An 11,244-nucleotide genomic window follows, 5' to 3' on the forward strand; every position below is an offset into this window, starting at 1 on the left:
GGGAGACGCATGTGTTCCAAATGTGCGGCAGGAGAACAGGTTAGGGCCCCCATCCCGCTCTCACCGCCTTTCGGTGATGAAAGCGGCCCCCCAGACATCATCTCCTCGTATCGCCTTGTTGATGTCCGACAGCATCCATCCCGGGGTCCTGAAGGGATTTATTATGTGTTCCTTTGTTGGTCCCCAAAACACATCCGTTAAATTGTGGGCAGACACGGTCTTTGATCCATATTTCATAAAAAACAGAGCATTGAATCAGGCTGTGCAAAAGTCTATAGGATCAAAATGAGTTGGCCGAGTCCTTGGCTCAGTAGCTGCCGTGAGCACAGAGAAAGCTGCTGGCAGGTGCTCTAGAAATCTGTTGCTAAGTAACAAACTACTCCAGTACTTGGTGGCTGGAAACAACTTTTCAGTGTATGTCATGGTTTTGTGAGTCAGCAGTTGGACAGGGTTCAGCCAGGTGATTCTTCTGCTCCCTGTGACATTGACGGGCGTCCCAGATGGGTTAGTCTGGAGGGTTCAAGGCGGATACCTGGCAGGGACCTCTGGAGGCTCAGCTGGGACCGCGCACCACAGAGCCCATCCATGAGAGGCCTTGCTGGCTGACCCTGCGTTCAGCGTGCTCCTTCTTCTATGTGCAGCTCAGGGCTCCATGAGCAAGTGTTCCCAGGGACAAAGCGTAGGCCACATGTGGTTTTATGACCTAGTCTTGGAAGTCACATAGTGTCTGTTCCATACTCTGTTGGTCAGATCAGTCCCCAGCCCACCCATATCCAAGGGAAGGGGACAGAGACCCCGCCGGAAAAATGTTAACGGACCTGCAGCCACATTTTAGAAGCAACACTATGGAGAAGTTAGGCGGTTCCTTAATAAGTTAGCCATAGAATTTCCCCATGACCCAGCCATTCCAGTCCTCCATGTAGACCCAGAACTGACACGGGTGTTTAAACAAACACTTGAACGTGAACGTCCATCATCCCTCTGGTGAGCATATAAACACAATGTGATATGTCCATGACAAAACAGCCCCAGGAAGGAGGGAAGTTCTGGTACATGCTACAGTGTGGATGGAACTTGAAGACAGGAGAAGTGAATGAAGCCAGACACACAAAAGGTCACATGTGACAAGATTCAGTTTACATGAAATATCCAAATAGGCAAATCCATAAAGAAAGAAGACAGATTGGTGGGAGCCAGGCGCTGGGGAAAGGGGAGAGGGAGAGTGACCACTGATCGGGCGCGGGGTTTCCTCTTGGGTGATGAAAATTTCCCCACCTAGAGGACTAGTGGGTATGCTGAGTGCATAAAGGTCACAAATGGTACATTTTATGTGTATTTTATCACAATTTAAAAAATAGTTTTGTGGGGTTTTAAGTGCCCCAAATGACGCATGGCCTCCGGGGCTTATTAGTCTTGGGGGGAGGAGTTCCTGACACCCATTTGCCGCTTCTTGTTTGATCCCAGAACACAGTTCACTTGTTTCTAAGAACCAGAGCTGAGTCATGGAGCAGGTTCTCTGTCCCTTACTCTCCTGTGGCTCATCTATCTCCCCAGCCCCCTGCTGCCACTCTGTGGCCCCTGTCCCCTCCCCTCGCAGCTGGAAACCCAGGGCCTGGGGATTAAGGGCAGAGTCCCAGGCTCGCAAGGGGGCCTGTGAGCTCTGCTTTCTCTGCGAGTGGAACTGACCGTCGTCCCTGCCTCGTGGGCTCCTGGGAAGGACAGGAGCTCAGCACGGCATTCAGTAAACTGTAACCACGACCGCTATAGTTTGTGCCGGGACGGGGACCCTGGCACGAGGCAGCCACAGTCTCCGTGTGGACGCAGGTGTGCGTGCTCCCAGCCGAGCCTCGGGGTCTGTTTCGTCCGCAGGAATTCATCCGCCTGGGCAGCCTCAGCAAGCTCTCCGGCAAGGGGCTCCAGCAACGCATGTTTTTCCTGGTGAGTGCTGATGGCCGTTGGTCGGGTCCCGGGCTGGCCCTGGGCCACCTGGGAGGAGGGAGGAGCAGCCTGTGCTGCTCAGACTGGAGCTGCCGAGACCAGTGAGTTGCCAGGGAGGTTCCGAAAACCTGCTCTGGGCACCTGCTGTTTCAGTGCGGCCCGCCCGTCTCATCCGCACTTGTCCTTGCTCCTCCAGTTCAACGACGTCTTGCTGTACACGAGCAGGGGGCTGACGGCCTCGAATCAGTTTAAAGTGCATGGGCAGCTCCCGCTCTACGGCATGACTGTGAGTATGCGCCGTGGGCATGAGATCGGGGGCCCCGCCCTGCGGGCTGCAGGCAGTTCTCAGGCCTGATAACGGAAGCAGGAGCCCATAACGTGAGGAAGGCACCTTGGGCCTTGTTCGGGTTCCCCAAGAGGGGCTCAGGACATGGCTCGTCCCTCATACAGGATGCCTGCGTACATTTCTTCTAGAATCAAGTGAGGAAGCAAGCTGACGTGGCCATGAGGTCTGAATCTGCCGTTTACTTCTTGCCTGGCGCTGGGGGCCCTGAAAGACCATCCTCTCCATCCACATGGAAAGGCGGAGCCCCCGCCCAATCGAGCAGCCACCTGTCTTTCCCCATACATGTGCCGGTGGACAGGTCTCCATGATCTGTGACCCTTGTTTGGCAGATGCAGACAGAATGCCAGTCTGCCCAGGATTATTTCCCTGGCTTAAACTCTCACTCCCCTCAGTGGTTGGATGAAAGGAAGTTTATGGGCTCAACCAAAAAAATAAAAAAAACAAAAACACTTTAGGTGTTCCGAATGTGATTTTTCTGACATGGTTCCTCTGAGCTGTAGCCAGTTTAGCGAACGTTTGGAAATGCACCGTGTGTCCCCCTGCCTCTGGCAGTAACATTCTGCACACTCATCCCACAGATAGAGGAAAGCGAAGACGAGTGGGGTGTCCCCCACTGCCTGACCCTGCGGGGCCAGCGACAGTCCCTCGTCGTGGCGGCCAGGTAACTCCTGACCTCTCACCTGCTTCTCCTTCCACCTGCTGTGGTCTGAAGACCTGACGTCTGCCTCTTCTTCAGCTCTAGATCCGAGATGGAAAAGTGGGTCGAGGATATACAAATGGCCATCGACTTGGCAGAGAAAAGCAGTGGCCCCACTCCCGAGTTCCTGGCCAGCAGCCCCCCCGACCACAGTGAGTGTGGAGGGAGAGGCTTCCCTGGTGGGCCCCCCCCCCCCCGGGCGCGTCACCTCCAGGCACTAGCCTCAGGGGAGTGCGGGGGACAGCTCTGGCTGATGGAGGGAGGGTATCCCGCTGCACTTAAAAATCACCCGACCAGGTGGGCTCCTATCTGTGGCTGACATTTGTGTTTAAAGCTAATAATCAAGGAACTTCCAGTTCCTAAGAGTAAAAAAGCCCCTCAGAACAGTGCGAGGGAGCAGGGAAGTCCTGTCTTCTGGGCCGGCACGGTGGCTCGTGGTCCAGAAGGTCCGCGTGCAGGGAGAGAACCCCAACCCCAGCGCTCAAGTGTGTTAGGGGCTCCGCGGCACACACACCTGGGGTGGGACCCCGACAAGAGATGGCTGCTAACGTGGCTTCCTTCTCTGGGGGCGCACGGGGCTCCCCAGGGGAGTGCCCCTGGCCGTCCAGTCCCACTCAGCACCAGGGAGGGTCCCCAAGGGGTCCCTTTCCTGGCCAGCAGACGTCTGAAGCGCTGCCTTTTGCCGCCTCCCACAGAGTCCCCCGATGAGGCCGCGGTGGCCGACCAGGAGTCGGAGGACGACCTGAGCGCGTCGCGCACATCGCTGGAGCGCCAGGCCCCGCACCGCGGCAACACCATGGTGCACGTGTGCTGGCACCGCAACACCAGCGTGTCCATGGTGGACTTCAGCGTCGCCGTGGAGGTACGGGCCGCCCGCACGGTGCTTTCTCGTTCTCGTTCTCCAGGCCGTCCCTCCTCTCGCGGAGCTGGCTGTGGGGTGGCCGCTATCCATGCGCACTGGCGCGTGGACAGAGGCCCCGGCGCGGGCGGGGTGCAGGTGCCGGGAACCCCCCGTCCCCCCAGGCAGGTGTCCAGGGAGGCAGTGGGGTCAGAAAGCTGGTGCCAGCCAGGGCCATGCGGGCCGCGGTTCACAGATGAAACCCTGGGACACAGCACACGGTCCCCTTCGATGCCGGGCTGCTGCCCCCAAACCTGCTTCCGGGGCTGCCATCTAACAGAGGCGCCGGAGTATCTTGTTAAACCCGAAAACTGAATTCCCAAACGGGCCTGGCTCGAGAAAATGTCCTGGGAGGCTGTGGGCCGAGAACGGCAGTTTGTTTTGCTTTTTGAAGCAACAGTGTTGGGAACGTGCCAAACCCTTCTTGATGGCTAGTCTGTGGGGACTGTCTGGGATTGTTCTCCAGAAGTGACCTTCACGGCTCCACAGAGCTGCTTTTGTGGAGTTCCCTGCCACAGAGAGTGTCCTGAAACCCGCGCCTGTCTGAACACATCCTCAAGAGGACACGTCCGAGGCCCAGGCCCTCCTGTTGGCTGGCAGTGGACGTCCCCTCTCCTTCGACCCCACAGGGCCGGACTTGGTCCTCCTGCCTGGCCCCCTTCCCACTGTGGGGCTGGAGAATTCTCCCCGGAGCGGGAAGGAAATCGAGTCTGTCCAGCGGGTCCAGGGAAGCAGGCGGAGGTGCGTCACTGAGGGGTGGACTTTGCGCCACTTTAGACGGACCTCTGCGGGGTGTGGGCAGGACGAAGCGTGGGAGGTTGGTAGGATTGGAGCCCCCTTTTAAAGCCCTGAAGGCACTTAGGCTGCTCAGGCGCAGCAGACACTGGAGTCAGGTGGGTCCCGGGGGCCCGGACACGTCCTCAAGGCCAGCTCTTCGGGGTGACAGGCCTGCGCAGCCGCAGTCCCGTGTGCGTCGTCAGGTGAGCGTACAGAACCCGGTCAGCAAAGTGGCCCTCAGGCCGGCCCCGCCCCCCCTTGGCTGTTCGCAGTGCAGGAACTGAGAACGGGCTTGGACGTTTTTAAATGGCTACTACACGTATCTGATTTTGCCTGACGAGCCTCACTATACACCATCTGGCCCTTTGAGGAAGTCTGGCAGCCGCCACAGCCCCTGGGCGTGTGGGTTTAAGGAGCGGTAATGTGGGCTGAATACTCAAGGAATTGGCTGGTCTGTTCCTCTGCAGGTGCCCCCGGCCTCGCCACGGGCACATGGCATCAGTTTAGTGTCTGTGATGGACCCCTTCGGTGCCAGGCATGTGCCCCCCCCACCTTCTCCCAGGTCCTCTGATCCCACTGGGTGATGGGGGTGGGGAGCAGGCAGTTCGTTCCCCTCCTGATGGTTGCTGAGCCCCATGCCCGGAACCTCTTCCCGTACCATCTCCTGCAGAACCCGTGCAGGTGGAGATGTGTCCTGGGGACAGCTGGGTGGGGAAGGCAAGGTGTGCCGGGCGTACCCGCAGGGTTATGGGCAAGCCGGGAACATGCGGGATGGGGGTGGTCCACGTAGGAAGGCCAGTGGAGCATTCTCATGTCCTAGACTGGAGTTGGCAGGTGCCGGAGGCCTGGGGAGGGGTGGGCGGTCTGGATGCAGGGGAGGACCAGGATGGAAGGGACAGCACTGACGGGGGATCCGGGGGTGGGGGGGTCTCTGTGGGCTTGCCGGGCTGCCAGAACACGTTGCCACGGACTGGTTAATGGGAAGTCCGTCCCTCGTGGTGCTGGAAGCCGAGGGAGGCTCCAGCCCCAGGAACGGCCACAACTCCTTGGGTGTTTCTTGGCTGGTAGATGCGTCACCCCTGTCTCCATCCCGCCTGGAGGTCTCCCCGGTGTGTGTTATAAAAAAGACGCCGGTTACCACATCAGGGCCCACCCTACCCCAGTACGACCTCATCTTCACCTTGACATCCACACACACCCTATTTCCAAATGAGGTCACGTCCACAGGTACCAGGGCTTTGGATTTGAACCTATCTTTGCAGGAGACACAATCCAGTCCGGAATAAAGACTGAGCAGTGATGTGAGCCAGGAAGAGGGCAGAGCAGAGGCCTTCCCTCCACTGGGGATTGGGGGAGTCCAGGAGAGGGGGCCACTGTGAAAGTGAGGAAACGGGGCGTCTGGGTCACAGATGTTGTCCTGCCCGGTAAAGGCAGCAGAAGGGGACTGGCCCACGTTGGAGGCAGACCTGAGTCATCTGCCCCAGTGGGTTCAGCCTCTAGAGAGCAGTGTCAGAGAAAAGGTGGCAGAGTTTCGGGGCCATGTGACCTGAGAGACAGACGTGTACCCAAGTGAAGCCACGGGGAGAGGAGTTTGAGTGCAGTTCGTGACCACAGGGGCCACTAGGACAGCAGGGAGCTTTCAGAGAGTCTGAACGTGGCATGTTCCAGAAAGGTGGCCGTGGGAAGTTAGCACCTCCCCGTGGACCTGCCTAGAATTGGGGCAAGGCGTGTACATGCTGCAGGACCGGCGTTAGGAGATCTTCTGGACGCCAACAGCTGGAAGAACTGGGTTCGGTAGAAGGCAGGTGCGCTCCCTCCTTGCCTCTGGGTGACACGTAATCATGTGTGATGCTCCCCAGTTCTGCCTGTAACTCCGAATACCCTGTGTTCTTGTCACTTTCTGCCCATGGCTGGATGGCAGCCGAATAGAGTGATGCGGGGGGATGGGGAGCTCTATCGGGCACCCCCGCTATTTGCAGTGTCCCCCTCGGGTCAGCTAAGTCCCGGGTGGGCTCTTTCCACCTCCTTTCACCCTGAGTCAGTCTCCCCATCAGACTGTGAGCCACTCGAGGGCAGAGACGTTTACACTTCTCTCTCCTGCTGCCGCGGGGACCTTGCTTATATAGGTCATTTAATAATGCTTTATAGGAAGAGTACCGGAGGAATAGAATAACGCAGACTAAGGTATATTTATAAATTTTTCTTAAATGTAGTAATTTGCCCATTTGACACACAACTGTGGAACCGTGCCCAGCATCCTTTCCTGCTTTAGTCTTCCCAGTAACGAGCAGCAGGCCTTCTCAGTGTCCTGGCACAGCCCGTGGGGCTGCGCAGCCTGTGTCCTGCTGCAGCGGCGTGGGGGCTCCTCCACCCGGGCCTCAGAGCTAGAAAGTTCGGGCAGGACGACCGCGCAACGCCCCTCCGTACCCATGGTTACTCTCCCTTCAGCTCCGGGGAGTCACAGGCGGCCCCCTGCCAGGACACATTCCACTGCAGGCCAGCGTTCCCGCCAAGGCCACTAGATGGCGCACAGGGCCCGCCAGCCCGTCACCCAGGGTGACGGACCCTTTCCCCGTCTCTCCGAGGGACAGCAGGGCCAGTGGACGGAGCCTGATGTGCTCCTGCCGTATACCTGTGATGACAACCCCCATGAACACCTGAGGTCACAGCTGGGCGTGGGGAACAGCGCAAATCAACCCGTAACGGGGGCCAAGAATTAAATAAGGCTCCGAGAATCCACCCGCAGGGAGAACAGCTCTCCCTCAGTCACAGGCGGGAAGCCCCGCCCAGGAGTCCTGCGGGACCGCGAAGACCAGGCCGCGCGCTGCCGGCGGCGAGAGCGCCCCCCACTCGCGCTCCTTACGTGCGTGCTTGTCTTTCAGAATCAGTTGTCCGGGAACCTGCTGAGGAAATTCAAAAACAGCAACGGGTGGCAGAAGCTGTGGGTGGTGTTCACGAACTTCTGCCTGTTCTTCTACAAGTCCCACCAGGTAAGTACCACATGGGACAGTGGGGACAGTACACCTGCCAGGGGCCGTCCTTCCTCTGGAAGGGCGAACAACGGGGCCCTTGAGCACCCGCCCGGGCATGGAGGGAGGGATGCGGGGTGTGAGAAGGGGTCCCGCCCTGCACAGTGGCCCGGAGAGCCTCGGTTCTAACTGGTCTGACGTCCGTCTGCAGCAATCCGGCCGAAGCCTGGTTGGTTGAGCGAGGGAGGGGGGAGGGCTTCACTGAAGGTTCCTGCATGGCTTGGCCGGTTGGAGGCCCAACCCTGAACCGGGAGATCCTGACCGGAGCCAAAATCACGAGTTTGAGCCCTGCATTGGGCTCTGCCCTGACAGTACAGAGCCTGCTGGGGATTCTCTATCTGCCTCTCTCAAAATTAGTAAATTCTGGAGTAAATGGGGGGGAAAAAAAAAAAAAAAAAGCTTATGAAGGCGTGGGGTCCCACTAGCTGGCCTGCAAGGAAGGCAGCCACTGCTCAGGCCCACGCACCTGCAGCCCCCTTCTGTTGCCTCTGTCCAGGACCATCACCCCCTGGCAAGCCTGCCTCTGCTCGGCTACTCACTCACCATTCCCTCCGAGTCCGAGGACATCCACAAAGACTACGTGTTCAAGCTGCATTTCAAGTCTCACGTGTACTACTTCAGGGCCGAAAGCGAGTACACGTTTGAAAGGTAATGACGCTTCCTTCCGCACAGGCGGCCGCAGGAAAAGGCCACCCTCTCGTGAGCCAGGTGGACGAGGTTTATAGCAGCAGCCACTCCCTGCCCGCGGCAGGCCTGGGCATTTACTCACTTCCAAAATGTCCCTGACCTTTGGGGGGGGGGGGCGGGGCGGGCCGTCCCCTTTGCCTAACATCATATCCACTTCTGTTTTCATAGAAGTAAAACTGAGACTTCCCTGGGTAGTGACATCAGTCCTTAGCCTGTACCGTGTCGGGGCCACACACGGTACACTTTTAAATCTCTAGCGAGCGTGTTGTTTTAGTCTCTGGAGTATTGAGTCGGAATATGCCGGACTGTGCTAGGGCCAGAAGACCACTCGAGGAAAGAAGAAATCCTAATGTTTCTCAGGGTTACCTTCTTAATAAGACTAACACGTGGTGTAAGGAGGCCCAGGAGCCACAATCCTCAGACTTTTCCCAAAGTTTCAGGTAGGAATTCTGGGCCCCCAGGAATGGCATCCTGCCACTTGGGCAGGCGGTAGGGTCCTCGGGCCATAGTCCAGGCGGAGTTAACAGTCCCTGCCCGCTTAGGGAGGACGGTCTCTCCTGGCCATGCTGATAGCACACGGCGTGTTCCTTCGTCCCCATGGGTTCCATGAGCCCACAGGTTACGACGTTAGTTCAGCGGCAGCCACACGGTGGTTGAAAACTCAAGTCAAAGCCTCCCCGTAAGGTATGCTGCTCGAAAAGTGAGCCCAGCGGAGAACTCTTCTCAAATCTGAGCCTGGCCCAGAGAACCTAGACTAGGGGGCTGATCCTAAAAAGACCAGTGATTAGAGACTTTTGAAAGCCCTGCTACCAGTTCCACGGAGGCAGGGCCTCCTCCCGTCAACACTGCCGACCCTGGAGTCCATTCGGCTGTCCGGAGGGGTGGGGGGGGGGTCCTGTCCTGTGCCTTAGAGGATGCCCAGCAGCATCCCGGCCCCTCCTACTAGAGGCCACTTGCACCCCCTCCTCCGTGACAACCCAAAACACCTCCAGACGCTGTCCACCCGGGTGGTTGAGAGCCGCCAATACACCGCAACTACCCAAACGCATATAACGGGCTGCTCGTCACCATCCAGGAGGGAGAACAGGAAGCCACCTCACCTCCAACCGCTTCACGTGGAGCGTGCTGCCGCGTCACCTGGGCACTTCCTGTGGTCTACAAAATGAGCGCCCAGGCCGGTGGTCCTCAAACCGTTCCTCAGGAGCACCTAGAGGAACCCTTAGCCTTGCTTCCGTTCACTTGGGTAGCAGGAGTTCATTCAGGAACTCTTCTGCTGGAGTTGCATGTCACGTAAGTCACGACGCACGCTGAGTATCGGGACGCTCTTATGAGACCAAGTGACCCTTGACCGTCATTTCGCTTTCTGGTCTTAGGTGGATGGAGGTGATCCGCAGCGCGACCAGCTCGGCTTCCCGCGCCCACATCCTGAGTCACAAAGAATCCCACGTGTACTGATGGCAGGACCCGTTTGCTGGTGTGAGCGGTGGCTGCTTTCCCGGGAGACACTTACTTTCCCTCTGTGTTAATGAAGCCTAGTAAAATTAACACCTGTCTGGAAAACAGAAACATGGTTTCACAGCAACTCTCCTCTGTCTCCGCAAAACCATTTTTAACCTTGTCTTTTCGAGCTGTTCGTGTCGTCTGAACGGAACCGTGCTCCCACCTCGGATGCTGGTGGCTCGTCCGTCCTTGTCCTGGTGGGCTCTTTCTAGCTTGTGCCAGTATTAAAACGTTGTCATTGATGTAGTGCCAAATGACGGTTTTTCTTCCACAAACTGCACCTTAAAAGCGGGATAACCACATCCGTTCAACCAAAAAAGACAGGGCAAGTGCTCTCCTTTTTCTTAAAAAAGAAAATTCTTTTGACTTACAGGCTGGTGCATTTTAAAAACAAATGGATTTTCCAACGTTTGTGATACGTATGGCACAGTCTTAAGCAAAATGAGATCATTTTCTGATTTCGTTTTTTCAATCTTTCTACTTTTATAATAGTAGCAAGTTAGTAGGATTTACTTTGATTAATAAGCAATTTGCAGCACACGAAGTACGTTCCCCTTTGGGGTCTTACGCTCCAAGGAAACGCTGTTCTTGGCACAAGTTGACCAAATTGTTGAAGCGGTTCCTCTTTACAGACCGTAGCGGGTTGTGCTCTGTTCAGAGAAGCAGAAACCGAGCACGACGTCCGCGGTCTCGCTGTGGTGTGTCTGACCGAAGATGCTAAGCCGTGGTGTTTGCTGTTTCACAAGCATGAGAACCCGTATGTCCGTAATCAGGGCCATTTGTGAGATGTGACGTCCGGAGGGTGGGTGCGGCCCCCGTCATACCTGTATCCTGCAACTGTGGTTTGGAATTGCACATTCAATAGTAGTATATATTGTGCCTGTCTTCAGAAAACATTCTTTCCTCCTTTTTATACTCACTGCCCCCTCCCCCCCCCGCCCGCATGGGGTATCACCAGTAGGACACTGCGCATCCTCGACAGACCGCACAGGGGACATGGCTGGCGCCCACGAGGCAGAGTCCGTGTGCCTGGTCTCCATGGAGGGCGGGGGGCTGCTATCCCCTAGTTAAAACCCTTTCTGACACAGTCCAGAGGGGGCGACCGATCCAACCAGTATCTCCCAGTGCCCGCACCACAGCTGGGAAAGCCCCTTACCTAAGAAACACAGGACGACCCGACGCGGGGGAGCCGTGACTGGTGTGCGTGGCAACGGCGATGTGCAAATCAACGTGCAAATGGACCAGTAGCCCGAGACGTGTTAATCATTTGCCTTACGACATGTACCAGATGGTTTTAAGTACTAACAAAAGGGAATAAAAATACCTCACGCCACAATCCAGCATATTGAAGTTTTAAGGCAAAACATAACCA

The 11,244-nt window shown here is 57.0% G+C and overlaps 1 protein-coding gene across 4 annotated transcripts in view; it reads left to right on the plus strand.

The window, feature by feature from the left end:
* The window catches only part of FARP1 (FERM, ARH/RhoGEF and pleckstrin domain protein 1), a 282,193-nt gene extending 270,952 nt beyond the window's left edge, over positions 1–11,241 (plus strand). For all 4 annotated transcript variants that reach the window (XM_053217290.1, XM_027065124.2, XM_027065123.2 and 1 more), the window contains exons 20-27: positions 1,870–1,938; positions 2,135–2,224; positions 2,863–2,945; positions 3,021–3,133; positions 3,677–3,843; positions 7,539–7,646; positions 8,182–8,333; positions 9,746–11,241. In XM_053217290.1, the coding sequence (XP_053073265.1) occupies positions 1,870–1,938; positions 2,135–2,224; positions 2,863–2,945; positions 3,021–3,133; positions 3,677–3,843; positions 7,539–7,646; positions 8,182–8,333; positions 9,746–9,827 (864 nt within the window). In that variant the 3' untranslated portion in view covers positions 9,828–11,241. The remainder of the gene's footprint in view (positions 1–1,869; positions 1,939–2,134; positions 2,225–2,862; positions 2,946–3,020; positions 3,134–3,676; positions 3,844–7,538; positions 7,647–8,181; positions 8,334–9,745) is intronic.
* The last annotated feature ends 3 nt before the right edge of the window (positions 11,242–11,244 follow it).

The sequence above is a fragment of the Acinonyx jubatus genome, chromosome A1 (genome assembly GCF_027475565.1).
Source record: "Acinonyx jubatus isolate Ajub_Pintada_27869175 chromosome A1, VMU_Ajub_asm_v1.0, whole genome shotgun sequence".
NCBI lineage: Eukaryota > Metazoa > Chordata > Mammalia > Carnivora > Felidae > Acinonyx > Acinonyx jubatus.